The sequence below is a fragment of the Vombatus ursinus genome, unplaced genomic scaffold (genome assembly GCF_900497805.2).
Source record: "Vombatus ursinus unplaced genomic scaffold, bare-nosed wombat genome assembly UNPS02014772.1, whole genome shotgun sequence".
Lineage (NCBI taxonomy): Eukaryota > Metazoa > Chordata > Mammalia > Diprotodontia > Vombatidae > Vombatus > Vombatus ursinus.
Window position 1 is genome coordinate 9,963,255 of NW_020954550.1, and position 16,871 is coordinate 9,980,125.

Genomic DNA, 16,871 nt, shown 5'->3' on the forward strand with positions numbered 1-16,871 from the left:
CAAGAAGGCGCCGGGAAAGAGAATCACGTGTCTACCTCTTTGTCTTCTATCGGCGACACCTAACGTCACTTCCAACCCTTTCTTTCCTCCCCCACTTCCCCCCCCCGCGAGCTCCGCAGTTTGGTTCCACCGAAGCCGACAATCATCCTCTAATCGAACGTACGCAAAGATATCTCTGGTTGTCGTCCCCTACCACCCCGAAAAGCCACACAAAAACCCAACTGCTTCTTCCATCCACACTCTTCTCCCCATCACTAAATCGTATAATTTTGCTAAGAGCGGTTTCTAAACTGGTCGGTGACAGCGCGCCCCAGTCTTATCACTAGGGCCGCCAGCAAGCCAGGATTCCTGAGCGTTAAAGAAGCAAACTGCATGCCGGAATTTGTAGTCTATTCGTCGCCGCGCTGCATCCTGGGACCTGAGGCCTGGGAGCCCTCAGGGTCCTTGCTCAAGCCCTTTAGTGTCACATGTGCGCACGCGCACAGCCACGCCGACACAACGCCCCTGTGTGTCGTTCCCCCGGCCACGGCGGCCTGGGCGGGTCTGCTCCTCGCCCCGCTCGCCGCCCTCGCCTCTCGCGGCCGGCTCACTGCGCCTGTGCAGCCCGATGCGTAAGTGGAGGCGGATCTTTTCCCGCCCCTCCGTTAGCTGCGGCAGCGGCGCTGCTGCGATGGCAGCCCTGGTTGTAAACAAGCCCGGAGCCGGCATCGAGAGCGGCAAGGCCGGCGCCCGGGGCCCCGCCGCCGTGAAGGTGAGACGCCGTCGGACCCCCTGCTGTCGTCATCCTCCTGCCCCCCTCCCGGTCGGCGGGGCGGGCCGCTCCGGGTGCCGTTCCCCGCAGCCCCCGGGGCCCGGGGGGGCCCCGGCCTGCCCCCCCCGCCCCCCGCCCCCGTGTCCTTGGGCTGCGCTGGACAGTGAATAGCCCCCCCCCTTAACCAGGGCCTCGTCAGTTAATTTTCTTACACCTTATTTCGGAGAAGGCTCTTGGTGCAGGAGCCTCTCGTGGGCCGCCGAGCCTTCCCTGCGCTCCTGTCGCCTGGGGAGCCGGGGAACCTGAGAGCCGCAGGGGGCCTTGCGCCCTCCAGTCCGGGGCTTCTTCCACCTTTTTCTGTGTCATGGGCCCTTGGTAGTCTGGGGGAGCCAATGGACAATTCTCAGAATAATGTTTTTTAGTGCATAAAATAAAATACATAAGATTACATAGGAAGCCAGTCATATTGAAAGATAATTATCAAAATTAAAAAAAAAGTAGTTCAAGACGTTAGGTTAAGAACCCAAGATCCAGTTGAAAATCTTTTTTACAGGTGAGGAAACTGAGGCCTGGATGGGTGATGGAAATGAGTTGCGCAAGGAAATACAAGTATTGAAGCTGGCTTTGGAAAGCATGTCTTTGGACCACAAAACTAATATTCTCTCCGTGATGCCAAACAACGTTAGTTAATATTTAGAAAACTAAAATAGAGTATATACCTCTGTAGTCCTTATTGGTTTATGCACCTCCCCCAGCCTGTTCAAGTAATAGTTGGGTTCAGCATATTAGATGGCCCAGTTGGTATCAACTCATAAGAAAAATGTGAACTGGAGTGCTTAGAACTCATTGGTCACATGTTTATTGTCTGTTAGTTCCAGTGCTCGTAATTTATGTTAGCAGGTAGCATATTCATTATTCACAGTATGCTGCGTGTTCCAGAAGTCTTAGTGCAGTTTTATGTTGTCAGAGCTTAAAAGGGACCTTTCGATCTAAAAAGGGACCTTGACCTGTCACAACTTTAAAATGCACTGAGACTATTTTGACATTTGTATTTCATTGGCTGTTATGCATTACAGTCTAACATCCTAAGGTAACTGATTCTGAAGATGCATAGAATTCAGGTGCTGTGAAGAGGACATAAAACTGATCATTTAATTCATCAGGGAAATGTTGCATTTCTAAATCTACTTTTGTGACGCCTGTGTTTCAAAGTAGGTTAACAGATTGTTTTGTAGAATTACTATATGCGGTTATCTTAATATCTTGAACTAATATATCTAAGAACTACAGCAGAATTTAGCAAATAACTACTGATTGTTAATGGGTTGTTCAGCTACCATAATTTTTAGTTCATAATTTTAAAAATTTAGATGATAATCCGCTCATTGCAGAAGTACTCTGGAGCCTAAATATATTTCAGGAAACTCACGCAGTGCAGAATTTGGTACAACACTTGTTTGCTTTGACCTTTATCCATGGGGGTGTAGTTACTTTAAAGCTGATAGGATATTCCTTAATGTTCAGTGAATCTTTGACATGTACCCCAGAGAATGGCATTTTAGTTAGGTCCTAAGTCAAAGAATACATTGGTGCTATCACTCATCACAGTGTTAGTAATATCTAGAGAGATTAGAAAAAAATGAAAAACAACTCTGGTAATTCCGTATTTGGAATGAATCATTTTGGCTTATAACTATAATAACAGATAGTATGATGCTTTTGTGTAATCTTAAAAAATGAAATAATCATCATCTGGCTCTGGATCAGAAGATTTGGTTTTGAATCCTGACTCATTTAAAGCTTAGTTCTGCCTCAGTTTCCTCATCTGCAAAATGAGAATACTACTTGCTTTTTTAACTTTATAGGGTTGTTAAGTGGATCAAATGAGATCTGGGCTCTTTGACATCTGGGTAACCCTCTTTTGAAAATAGGCCAATGTGTTTCCAAAAATGTGTGCCCTAGAAGGAAACACATTCTGCATGTGGTACTTCAGGGAGCATTGTCTTGAACTGGGCAGTTTAGACTAAGAGGACTTGGATTCAGATTCCACTTCTGCTTAAACTGTCACTGTTATTTTAGCCACATAATCTGTCTGAGCCTCAATTTCCTCATTTACAAAATACAGGAATTAGAGTATATGGCTTGTAAGGTCCCTTTTAAACTCTAAGTCTTGGATTCTTTGAACATAAAGTATTTTGTACTGTTATTCATATACTCCCTTTCTTGAGAAAAACAAAGATATAAAAATCTAAATGTAAGAAGAAGATCAAATGAGGTGATCATTTTCATTCAGCTCAGTTTAACAACTTGTTCAAAGCCTGTTGTTACATGTAAGGCACCATGATAGGTTCTACAGAGAACTACAAAGAGGAACAAAACCTAGTTGTTAAGAAATGTGTACTTAGGAGATTCCATAAGTATATATGCTTCATGTCACAAAAGAATTTGCTGCAGTTTTCTTTTTTTGATTAGGTTAAAAAATTTGCCTGTAAGGTTTTTCTATTCTACCAATTGAGAATTTTTCTTACTTATATTCTTGGACATTTGAACCTATGACCTCTTATTTACAAATGATAGGATGTATTCCCTGTCTAGGGAACCTGTCATGTATGACCCTATTACTCATACAACAAGCATTTATTAAACTGTATGTGCACAGGCACTGTGCAAAGTGTTGGGTATATGAAGAAAAGCAAAAACACATTGATTGCCCTCAAATTGCTCTGATTATGGTGTTTAGGATACAATATGCAGACAAATAATGCACATACGGAATGAGATAAGGAAAGCTTCAGCAGCAGCGTCTATAGGGGAGAACTGGAAAGTGGGAATAGAGCTGTATTGAAGGAAGTTAGGTGAGGAGGGACAGTGTTCCAGGTTGGGTGACAGCCAATGGAAAGGCACGGAGCCAGGAGATGGAACGTCTTGTATGAGGAACAAGAAGGCCAGTGTTGCTGGATAGTACTTTACTTAGAGGGGAATCAAATTTAGGAAGACCGGAAAGGTAGGCAAGGGCTAGATTATGAAAGCTTTAAATGCCAAACATAAGATTTGAAATTCGATTCTGGAGATTTCATAATTTTAAAGGAATGTATTGGTGCCGTCTTTCATCTTTGTGTCCTTCCCAGAGAATTCTGTTCTTCAGAGAAAAAACATGAATGTGTTGCATTTGGATTAGATTTTTTTTTTTAGTATCTCTGAAAAGAAACCTTGTTTTCTTAATGGCTTAAGAAATTGAATCTTCAATTCCTTGAAGTGTTTACTGAATTATTTATCTTATAAGATTTGACTTCCTATGCTGTATCACAAAGCAAAGGGTTTTTTTTTAGGTACGGAAAAAATGTCTATTGCCCCAATTCGTGAATGCAGTACATAATAGTTAACTGTCTAAAAGAAAAGCTACTTATTTGCCATGATAGCAAAAATGACAACTTTATGATTGTAAGGCTCATTATCATTATTTCCTTTGATTCTCACATCAACCCTGTGAAGTAGATGAAGTTTAAGTGTTATAATCTCCATTTTACTAATAAGAAAACAGATGGAGGAATGAAATAAATTATTTTTTAAATCAGCTAGTGAAGTGGCAGAGATGTTGGTTTTGTGCTCTTTTTTTCCCTGTAACTGAAAACTAGGATGTGATAGATGTAGTAGGAGTTTTTCTTAGTGCTTTTTTGAAAAAATAGAGTTGTGATAGAAAAGTCTTTTTGTTCTCTGTATTGCTATCAATACCATAAAATGTAGCTAAATTTTGTTAGGGCAATTTGAATTTGGTTGGTTTTGCTTATAAAGTAAATCCAAATTGTGGAGAAGGATGGTTAACACTGATGGAAATTATATAATAGTTTCAGAAGCAGGTTTAATAAAATTTCATGTATCGTTTTAAACTACTGCTAAATAATTTTTTTGTTTTAAAATCCAATTGTTTCATTTAACTGTGAAAAACTTTCAAATCAAATCTAAGTTTTTTCTGTTCTACCCTATGATGCAAAGTTATATATACGTTTATAGTGACAAATATATGAGTTTATAGTTCAAGATATCAGTTAAGAAATGAAATAATTAAGTTTAAAATATTTGAGATCTCCATTCAGATTCTGGCTTTCAACCATTAATTCATTTTGGCTATATTTGAGTCTTTTTGTTATATACCTTTTGCAACTTTTAGTTTCCATTTCTATTTAGTTACTGTTTCAGTGGTTGATTAAGTATATATACTAATCTCAACGTTTGTTTTCCAATATTATTTATAGTTTAAGCACTTTGTTCTAGGAATTTAGAAACGTCGGAGCGGCATACCTTTCTAATTTCATTTCCTTTGTGAATCATTGTATGATCCTGTAGAATGAAAAGTACTATGCTTTATACTTAAATATAAATAAGTATACATTATACTTGAATAATGCATTTAAAAAACAGTAAGCTTTACTAAAGTCTAACCCTATTTGGATTTGAATCCTGGGTAAGAAAAGCCCATCTGAATTAGGGAAATATTTGAATTAGAGAATATTTTGAAATAAATTCAGCTTTACTTCAACAAAAGAATCTGAACTAGAGTAATAATTGATCTTCCTTAAATGAATTATTTCTAAATTATTTCTTTAATTTGCATTTTTATATAATTGAATACTTCTTCACTTGACAGTAGTTTATTCTCAAATAAATAATTTTGTAATCTTTATTTACAGTATTAATTTTGAATTGAACACACTAAATTCCTTCTGCCATCAAAGCAGTATGCAGTGTGTTAGCAATACTGTGATAGATATAACACAATACCTACTGTCATGAGCTTAAATTTAATTTTCTTAGAAAACAAAATTTTTCTTTATAAATGTAAGAACTATCAATAAAAATACTAAAGTAAATTGAAAACCAAGGTGCAACATCTTACCCAAATGCTCTTGCTTTTATTGGGGCAGAACCAAAAAGAATGAACCAAGATCAAACAGACAAGATACTTTTTGAACATCTTTTCATGGATAGAAAGGTCAACTTTTTTTTTTTTTGAAAGGTCAACTTTCATCCCAGAACAAATTCTAAATTCCTGAATACCAAACTAATGTTGTTTTACTGTTGAATTACCACAGGAGTTGGTTTAAAAAAAGAAATGCAGGAAAATAATGTATTTATCATACAGATTCAATTATATACTTTGGTTCAATTAATGTTACTCAAAGTTTAAATATTATAAGAAAACTTATAGTGATTAGACTGTATATGGTTGGCCTGTTGGCCACCTTTACCTCATTTTAAGTTAGCTTCCATTGTGACATTCTTGTAGTAGGGTTTTTCAAATGGACCACTGCAAAGGAAATTTGAAGCTTCACAACTTGGATAATTATCTTCTTGAAAAGGAAACTCTCTACTCAGTAAGATAGAGTAAAATTATTATACAAGTAAATTAAAATATGTGTATTTAAAAATTAGTAATAATAATTAGCATTTATTTAGCACCTACTATTTGCGAGGTATTGTGCTAAGCACTTTACAGATATTATCTCATTTGATCTTCATAACAGCCCTGGAAGGTAGGTGTTGTTATTATCATCCCCATTCTACAGATGAGAAAACAGAGGCAGAGAGAGGTTAAGTGATCTGTCCATGGTCACACAGCTAGTCAGTGTCTGAGGCCAGTTTTGAACTCGGGGAAATTAATGAAAAATCAATCTGTTTCCTTTTTAAATTCTAGGTTCTAGAATGTGGAGTTTGTGAAGATGTGTTTTCTTTGCAAGGAGACAAAGTTCCACGCCTGCTTTTGTGTGGCCACACTGTCTGTCATGACTGTCTTACACGCCTTCCTCTCCATGGAAGAGCAATTCGCTGCCCATTTGATCGACAAGTAACTGAACTAGGTAGAAAAACTTTTTATTTTAAATTTTATATCTTTTCAGTTATATCACTGTTAATCAAAAAAACATTTCTCCATTTGATTTTAAATGATCAACAGCATAATATAATTAAAAGGAGGTTACAGAAAGGTAGTGTTCTTGTGCACAATGTTAGCCTTGTATAATGTAAGATCGTAATTGGGAGTAAAATTTATCTCATCCAAAGTACTTAATTGCTGTTTGTGTTATGGTTATTATTATAGACAGTTTAGGCAAATATGCTTTGTTTAAAAGAATATTGATTTAATTCATCTGGTAAATGCAGATAAACTAAGTGGTATAATTTGAATCCAATTAAACATCAACACGTAATGTATGCAGTCTCAGTTCATTAAAGTTAATAATGGAAGTACTGTGAAGTCATTTATGTGTTTTGACATGTTTTCATTTAAATTCAGGTTATGAGCAATGTATTGTTCCTGAGAGATGAGGAATTTGCAGCATATATATGATAATTTCCCATTTTCTTTCTATGTTATTAGCTAGAAGAGTTTGTACATTTTGGGATCTTCTGTGTATTTTTAAAACTTAACTGTAAATTTTCATTGGAATTTTCTAAAGTGTTTTCACAGACAAATGTTATTTTGTCTTTTTTTTTTAATGGGTTAAGGCCTACCAGAATGCTATGTAAAATGAAACATTTTTCATACTGTTAGTAGGCCTTGATTTGTCATAAATAGGAATCACAAACATAGAAGGCCAAGAAATAAATATTCAGGAACAATGATGGCACTAGGTATTAGAGATGTTATGATTTTCCCAGTAAAGATTCCAATAAAGTTTGCCCTCTGAACATGCTTCCCGTTAACACCTGGTTGCTAGTGGCTTATATCTTTGCCCCTGGGGTGTCTCAGGAAGCGCTGTGTTGCCTCAGTAAGCCTGTGGCCTTCTTGTCCCCGGTGCTTCGCAGGGTGCCCTTTGAGAGCCCTAGATCCAGGCCTCTGGCCTCCATCAGTGCTTCTCTAGTAATCCGGAGGCTGTTCCCAGATCAGGTCCTTCTCTAGCTGAGAACTTCTGCCTCTTATCCAAGTCCCCCCTACTCCTCCCTACTGGGAATTAGGCCTCCTTGACCCACAGGACTCAACATCAACATCTGCAGCAATGTTGGACGAGAGGGCCCTCAACAGTCTAATTACCTGCTTCCTCAATGGACTTCTTTCCAGAATAAATAATCTGATTGGATTTAGTGCACTGTGACCCTGTCATGCCCTCCTAATCCCACTAATTCAGAATCCTGACTGTCATTGTGCAAATCTTATTCCCCAGGTCCCACTGCCTGCTCCCTTAATCCCATCCCCCTAAGTTCTGCTTCCCTAATGTCCCACTCCAGGTATATACCCACCTCTTTAGTTGTGCTCTTTGGAATGCCTGCTCCATAGTTAACAAACTTGATTTCATTTTAAACCTTTTCCTTCCATTTTCTGGCATTCACCGATATCTGACTCTCTGTTGATAACTCAGGTTCCCCGGCTACTCTCTCTATCCTGGTTGTATTTTCACTCGTACCCTCTGACTCACTGTCATGATGTGAGGAATCAGAATACTTCCTCCCCATTGCCACTTCCAGACTCTCCCTCTGCTACTATCACTCAGACACCTCTCTTTTGAGGTTCATTCAGTCCATATTTATCACATAGTTGTCATTCTGGTAAGCTGTTATTTACTGACTCCTAGGACATTTTCCTTCCTCCTACAGTGAGTCCAGTGCCTGGCTCTTAAGCTTTCGTTTCTCCCCAACTCTTGCCCTCTTTCTAGGGAACTTTAACATAATATTGATGCTCATTCTATACTCCAATTTTCCAGTCTCCATTTACTCATTTCTCAAAACCTGTTCTTGCCCACCACCTAAGCTGCATACAGAGATGGTCATACCCTTATCTTGCTGTCCCTCACAAGTTTTTCACTTCTGTGTTGATAAACTCTGAAATTCCTTTATTGTATCATAATCTGTCATTCCATTTTTGCTTTGCCTCACAACCCTTAACCCTATTCTTCATTCTCACTGTAACCTCTAGTCCCTCGGTTAGCACTAACTCTGGCTACAGTCTCATCTTTTCCCTGATCTGACCGTTTGGTGAACCAGTTCACCTCTACAGTATCTTCTGTGTTTGAGTCCCTTGCTCTCTTCTTCTGTCATAAATCACACCTGGCATACCCCCAGACTGGGATCACTCCCACCATTTGCTGCTTTTGCAATTACTCATGTGCTGCTGAATGGAGCTAGAGAAAATTGAGAAACTGGGCTCTCTGGGTCCACTACAGATTTGTTACATAGTCTCATCTGGATCCTTACTGCAGTAAGGAATTATTTTATATTTCTCCTAACCAATTCACTATCCTGCTCACCATAGGAACTTCCAAACCTTTTCATCTGTCCACAAATCTCCTGGGTCACCCTTCCCCCCCCCACACCCCCCATCTGCTGAGAATTTGGCCTTACATTTTGCTGAAAAAAATTGAGGCCATTCACCAAGAGCTCCCTCTTCTCCCCTAATTTCATGTCACTTGGATGCTCTCCCCATCTCCCCCATCACCTCCTTCACCCCTGTCGCAAATGAAGGGATAGTCTTTTCCTATATTGTCTTATCCCACTCTCTACTGTCTTCTCTAACAGATTACCTCCTTTCACTAGTTTTCAGTCTAGCCCTAGCTGTTAGCTGGAACTCCTTGGAGACAAGACTGTTTGTGCCTTTTTTTGTGTGTGTGTATTCCCAATGCTTAACACACTGCCTGGCACCGTAGTTAGCATGTAGTAAATGCTTCTTGATTTGGATGAATGAAAACAAGTTTTTTTTGTTGTTGTTTTTTTTTTTTTTTTTTTTTTTGCTTTATAGTGAGGCAATTGGGATTAAGTGACTTGCCCAGGGTCACACAGTTAGTTAAGTGTCAGTTGTCTGAGGTCGAATTTGAACTCAGGTCTTCCTGACTCCAAGGCCTGAACTCTATCCACTGTGCCACTTAGCTGTTCCCTGAAAACAGCATTTATAATGCATTACTATTAGCAAAGAACTGCTAATTACTGGGAATACAAATAGACAAATAAAAGTCTTCTTGTTTTCTAGGAGATTACATCCTAATATGGAGAGACAACAAATACAGGAAGTGTCAACTGCAAATCAGAGCTAAAAACCTGGTGCTCCTTAGCATGTAACAGCAAAGTAGATGTGAATGTATCTTTAGTTTCATTTCCGTTAAGGAGGCATTTGACAGTGCAAAGTACTTTGTGACAATAACTTTCTTTTCTGGCTTTTTAATAAGTGCTGCTGCTAAGGAGGTAGCACTTAAGTACCCACAGAGCAGTTGACAGGTCACATGTCTAAAAGGGTTATTACCCTTTGATGACAGCTAGAAGGGACAGTGATGTTTCAGGCACCAATATTTCTACTGCCCTTGGTTTTACTTGCTTTTCTGTGGCAGTTTGGGGTTGATGTTGGTAGGGATTGTAGGCCTCTTTTTCATATAAGTTGTTTCGCTTCGTAATTTTTGTTGTTGTGGAGTTGTCATGTCCAACTCTTCATGACCCCATGTGGGGTTTTCTTGGCAAAGATACAGGAGTGCTTTGCCATTTCCTTCTCCAGCTCATTTTGCAGGTGAGGAAGCTGAGACAGACAGGGTTCAGTGACCTGCCCAGGATCACACAGCTAATAAGTGTCTGAGGTTGGCTTTGAACTTGGTTCTTCCTGATCCCAGGCTTGGCACTCTATCTACTATGCCACCTAGCTACCCCTTCATAATAAGCTATCATAAATTTCTATATGTAACACACTGGGGTAGACTTAACGAATGCAGAGGCAAAAACAAAAAAAAGTTTGTCCTAAAGGCGCTTATATTCTACAGCAAGCCCAGAAAAACGGAATCATTGAGTCCCAGTGTTGGATGTGGTTGTCATCTTTAAGTTGCTTACAATTTGCTCTTTCTCATACAGTACTAGGGAGCAGCCTTTATTTTCTTGAGTCTGTAATTTATTTTTGTCCTATATCATTTGTTTAAATGCATAATTTTGAAAAGGGCAGGAATTTAGACATGCATGGGGAGCTTCTTTTTTTTTAAACTTAAAGGATACCACAGTTGTTCCCACATGCATTCCTAACTGCCTGTATTGCTTCTGGTTTTCAGATATATTTTAGCTACATTTGTTGCCGAGAAAGGGATACAATCACATCCCTTAAAGTTGGGACATAACAACTGCTATGTTTTAGTGCAGAATCGAGGCTTTGTTGTTCCTATGCCAAGCATGCCCAACCCCATAGTTTTCTGAGCTTTCCTAACCCTATAAGTTCTGGATAAATTAGAAGTTCAGGATAGAGAGAGAAGGAACTAAGCATTGGTCTGGAGCCAGCTTTTAACTGCTCTGTTAGCAGGGCTAGAGCTAGACTGGTATGAATTTTCATGGTCTTTTATCCAAATGTAATTGCTCCAAAACAGCAAAAAGAAGACCTTTATAGTGGAAATAAAATTTCAGGCTGTTTGTTAAAGCTATATAACAATGGCTTCTATTACATTTATTTTGACTCTGCATAAATGTCTTATGCATTTCAGCACTGATAAAGGTTTTTTTTTCTTACATTTAAGTTAAAAAGTCACTTATTAACCAAGCTGATTAGCTACTAACTTTGTCAAGGGAAATATTTACTTTTAAAGGTATAAATAAATAAAGAGTATTTTCCTTTCTTCATTCCTCTTGTGTTTTCCTCTCTTCATTCCTCTTCTGTCCAGTATTTCAGTACATGGAGGAAGGATTTTGTATTGTTATTGGATCAAGTGAGTTGATGAGTAGAGGACATCAAAGGTGCTTTGACAGAGAGAGTATGTAAGTAAGGAAGCAACACAAATTAACATTAGCTAGTGTTTTTCCTATTCCCTCTACAGAGAATTCAGACCATAAAGAAATCTAGAATAGCATTGCAATACCCTAGGTTCAATGTACTTACCATAATTTGTGATACGCCATTTGCCTTCCTTTACAAAAAATACAACACTGTGAGGTAAGTTAACTCTTTGAAGGTGTCAGAATGTTCACCCTCTTTGAGATGACATATTGTTGAGGTTATATTAGATGATATGAAGACTCTTGCAGAGTAAGGAACAGAAATCTGAGTACTTCTGTGAGGAGCAATGTGATATGATGGATGAACACTGCATTTGAAGTCCTCTCACCTTTATTTATATTTCAGCTTTTCTAATTAATGCTTTTGTTATCATGGGCAAATCACTCACTCTCCTAAGAGGTCCAAATGAGGAAATTTGACTAAATGAATTCTAAGATTCCACCTAACATTAGATCTCTTGGTATCCCATGACCATGAATTATTTTTATAGACAGTTGAATAGAATTTTGAAGATGTTCATACAGGGCTCCATAAGTTTTAGTCACCTAAAGTCATTCAAAAAAGTAAGCAATAGGAAAATATATTTGTAAAGCTCTCTGCAAAATCAGATCATTAATATACCAGAAAACTGAGAGATTCACAATGTGTTGCAACATGTTTTTTGAATTTGAAACTCATTGGTAGAAATAAGTGTAAATGCTGGTAGTTCTGTATTTGATTGGCAAGACAAGCAATAATTTTCAGGACTTGATGTTGGGTAGATATTTTAAAATGTTGCAGAATAGGGGCGTTTTCAGTGTTTGGCTCAAGAATGAAGGCTATGACTTCACCAACAGTCTTCTTCCCTTTAAGAGGTCTTGACCTTTCACTATAGTTTTTAATTAAATTTTGTGCAGCATGTGAAAGAAATTGTTCTGGGTTTGGAAATTTATATAATTTTTTTTCTTGTTTTGAGATAAGAGTAGAGAATGTGATCTCGATCTAGGCAGAGATTTTAGTTCTTACATGTTTGTGAAGATGATAAAATTGAAATAAGAAAAGTAAATGCTAATAGTGATAACTTAGAAAATGAAATTGATTTCAATGAGTTATGCTTTTTTCCCTTCCCATTTTTTAATAGCTCCTTTTCTGAAAATGAGTACTTTCTGTCTCCCTAACAGTATGGAGGCTTCTCAATTCAGGAAATAGAATAACTTCTTCTGATGAATTATAATGTTTATGATTGCTTCTGGTTTTGGACTTTGCCTTGTATGTAAACATACAAAAACTTGAGAAGTGTGCTTATTTCCTCATGTTCAGTATTATACAACTGCATGTATAAAAAGGATCTTAAAACATCTAAAAGCAAATTAAATGACAAAATCTATCGAGTATTAAGTACACTCTATTTTAAAATTTAGTACATATAAAACTTTTTTGAGAAACCTAAGTTGCATCTTAAACACCTTAATATTTAAAAAAAAATTATTGATATATTTTGTTTTTATATTACCTGCGTTTCTTGATTGTACCCTCACCACCTGCCTCCTGGAAAGCCATCTCTTTTAACAAAGAACAAACGAGAGATTAAAAAACAGTTCAGCAGAACTAACCAACATGTCAGCCACATCCAGCCTTTTATGGTGTTCCTCACCTATGTTCTCTCTGTTCTGCCAGGAAGAGAATAAGGGACATACACATATCTCTTCTTTGAGAACCACATTTATATTTCTTTTTTCTTTTTCTTTTTTTTTTTTTTGACTAGGCAGTGGGGTTAAGTGACTTGCCCAGGGTCACACAGCTAGCAAGTGTTATGTGTCTGAGGCTGGATTTGAACTCAGGTACTCCTGAATCCAGGCCCGGTGCTCTATCCACTGTGCCACCTAGCTGCCCCTATATTTCTATATTAATAAGGTGATTATGGATCTGTTACAAACACTTCAAAAACATTATGTTCCCGTTTGAACAAAATTGAATTTTAAAACATTTATTAAGTATTTATTATGTAGAAGTCATGTGCTAAGCATCAGAAATACAAAAAACAAAAGTGACAGGTTTTTTAAACCAAGTTAATCTTTCTTTAATGACTAAGAAAGCTCTTTGTAATTCAAACCAATGTGAAGAAAGAACCCCTTGCCACCCCACCCTCCCCACACTTTTTAATGGTGATAATAGTTACAGCGTTAAACCCAGAAAGGTCCACATGAAGCTGAGCCAGAGCCCCAAGCCAAGAAGATGGCATTTATATTTCTATTTTACCCCAGATTTCTTAAACTAACATACATGAAGAGGAAACATTTTCCATTCCCATGGCTTTAAATTACAGAAATTGTACATCTCTAGGGCTAAGTAACATGTAATACTAAGTAATGTTGTTTAATCAGTTACTTGTGTGTGCTCTCTAGAATAAATGCTTAACTGGTAGTTAAAATGGATTGTTTGACTGAAAGAGTCTTAACTGATTGACCCATATTTTTGGTTGTCTTCTGATTGCATAGGCCTCCACGTAAGCATGTCTTAGGGAGAAGTATGAGTTTCCACTTACATGGGTCTGCAGTGTCATGGGAGCCTAATTAATAGAGTCTTCTGCCTTCCTTGTGACTGTAACCTTGTATCTCCATGTAGGAGAAGATGGAATGTACAACCACAAGGTTAAATGCAGAGCCAGGATGGGAGAGAACTAATAATCATAGGCATCTTAGCTTCAATTTCTATTTTAGAATTTAAATTTTTGAGAGAGAAACTTAATCTCCATATGTAGTGGAAGTCATTGGGAAATTAGAGGTTTTTTTTTTTTAAATATGAATATCCTGAGTTTTATTAGGTGGTGCCAGTATTCTCAATAACATAAAGCATTTTTTTCAAAGGAAGTTAATTTTATATCTTGTGGGATAACTCACGTGTTATATCAAAAAAAATTTTTAATTGAGTGTGTGTAAAGTAGACTTAGAAGTATTGCAAATGAAACTATGAATGTCTATATCTTATAGCTTGCTTTTCTTTTTTAGTATATGACAAATTGAGCACACAGCTTTCAAAACTGTCCCGTTCATTTGTATTTCCTTTTGGTTTTCTGGCTTTCCTTGTTGTTGTTTTTTTTTCCTGTGCATTCTTTAAAAAATGTCTCAGTGACCTTTTCATTTTTTTTCTTTTTGGGGGGAACTGTATGGCTAGCTTCCCTCTACTCTCATTCTCCCCCAGCTCCAAAAAAAGAAAAGCATAACCTTCAAGTATAGGAAATTAAATGAGAACTTTTTCATTTTAGAAATGTGAAAATTTTTATTTTTAAAAATTAGATTATGATTTGAAAATCATAGCTGGAGTGTAGAATGAAAGGTATAGGTTTTTTTTTTTTTTGTTAAACTCATCTTTATTTTACTTTTAAACTAGGAGATTCAGGTGTCTGGGGATTGAAAAAGAATTTTGCATTGTTGGAGCTTTTGGAACGACTACAGAATGGCCCTATTGGTCAATATGGAACAACAGAAGAAGCAGTTGGATTATCTGGAGAGGTATTGATTGTGTTCAGTTAAAATTTTGGAGGGGGGCGGGTATGGAAATATATTTTTATTTAAAATGTTAGAAACTTGGTAAAATATTTATTCAGCATCAAACTTGTAGAATCCAGACTTCAGGGGAAAACTGAAAAGCTGAAGTTAAGCATAAAATCCTCTGATGTCACTGAAAATAAGAAGAAAGCACTTATGCTTTATTTGGTGTGAGAGGAGCGAATCATTCCCACACTTCTCAAACAGAGAGCATAATTTGGTGCTTCAGTACTTCAGTGGATTCCTGATTTTATCAAAAGAGGTTTCTTTCTCCGAGAGTGCCGGTTGTCCTTGGCTCTGCCTAACAACAAAGTAGGGGTCAGCAGAATTCTGGAAATGGGCTTGTTATAGTGTATGTGAGGGGGGAGTATATTTGAGAGGCCTTCAGCCTGGTCAGCTCATCTCTGTACCCAAATTCAGGGCAATATTGAGTAGATTATTTGACCCAGGGTACAGAGGAACAGAATGGAAAAGTTGAGTTGTACCTTTTTATCCTTTGCTGTTCTTTCACATGTCCATACCGAAATCCTCCCTAGATCTAAGACACTGAAAGCTTTCCTTAATGTTTTTAATGTTTAATGAGTGCCAGTTAGATGCTCTATTTGTTATCCTTTGCTGTCACTATGCAGAATCATAGGAACATAGATTTAGAGCTGGAAAGGACCTCAAAGGTCATCTTGTCCAACCCCCTCATTTTGTAAATGAAGAAACTCAGGCCCAGAGATGTTAAGTAACTGAGCTGATGTCACATAGGTAGCATGTACCTGAGCCAGGATTCAAACTTAGGTCTCTTGACTCTAAATCGAGGAAAGGATCAAGCGCCTATTATATGCGAGGCACTGTGTATGCTAAGCACTTTACAAATATCTCGTTTTCATTCTATTGCACTACTGATTTTTTTAAAATTACATATTTTTGGATGATGTCACTTTTTGCTTATAAATCATCATTGATAATATGCTTCAGTTTACTTATACCCAACTTGTGTGTCTCCATTGCTTTTTAGATCAGTTTTGATTGTTTGGAGATTATAGTCCTGACATGAAAACTGACATGAAAAATGGTGTTAAATTAATAGAGGTTTTTATTTCAAGGAACAGCTTCAGATTATTGAAAGCTCCATATAGTTTTCCAAATTATTCCAGCTCTTTTTATGTGGTGATAAACTAACTTAGTGCCTTACCTATTCAACCAGGTCATTGCTTTTTCTTATGTGGATTGTGAGGCCTTTTTCTTTTGAGTGATGAAGGGTCTCAGTAAGAGTGGGTGGGGATCTCTATGATATTCTGGGGTTTGATGTCATCAGCACAATGTCACTTACAAATAGGAACATCTGGAAAATTGTTCTGTCTATTAAAAAATCCTTTTCTAGGAAAAGGACCTATGTGTACAAAAATATTTATATAGTAGCTCTTTTGGTGGTGGCAAAGAATTGGAAATTGAGGGGGTACCCATCAATGGTTGAACAAATTTGGTATATGATTGTGATGGAACATTATTGTGCTGTAAGAAATGATGAACAGGATGGGAATTTCAGAAAAACCTGGGAAGACTGATAGAAGCTCCTGCAAAGTGAAGTGAGCAGAACCAGAACACTGTACACAGTAACGACAGTATTGTATGATGATCAATTGTGAAAGACTTAGCTAATCTGATCAACATAATGATCCAAGACAGTTGTGAAAGACTCATAATGAAAAATGGTATCCATGTCCAGAGTGAGAACTAAGTGTAGACTGAAATATAATTTTTTCACTTTCTCTTCTTCCCTTCCCTCCCCTCCCTTCCCTTCTCTTTCTCCTTCTTTCCTTCCTTCCTTCCTTCCTTCCTTCCTTCCTTCCTTCCTTCCTTCCTTCCTTCCTTCCTTCCTTCC

At 37.7% G+C, this 16,871-nt stretch overlaps 1 protein-coding gene across 2 annotated transcripts in view; it reads left to right on the plus strand.

Annotated features, from left to right (window-relative positions):
* Window positions 1-653: 653 nt before the first annotated feature.
* TRIM23 (tripartite motif containing 23) overlaps window positions 654-16,871 on the plus strand; it is a 59,729-nt gene continuing 43,511 nt past the window's right edge. Inside the window, exons 1-3 of one of the 2 annotated variants that reach the window (XM_027863408.1) lie at window positions 654-751; window positions 6,444-6,606; window positions 14,841-14,962. In XM_027863408.1, the coding sequence (XP_027719209.1) occupies window positions 671-751; window positions 6,444-6,606; window positions 14,841-14,962 (366 nt within the window). In that variant the 5' untranslated portion in view covers window positions 654-670. The remainder of the gene's footprint in view (window positions 752-6,443; window positions 6,607-14,840; window positions 14,963-16,871) is intronic. The other variant, XM_027863409.1, reaches the window with a different exon arrangement.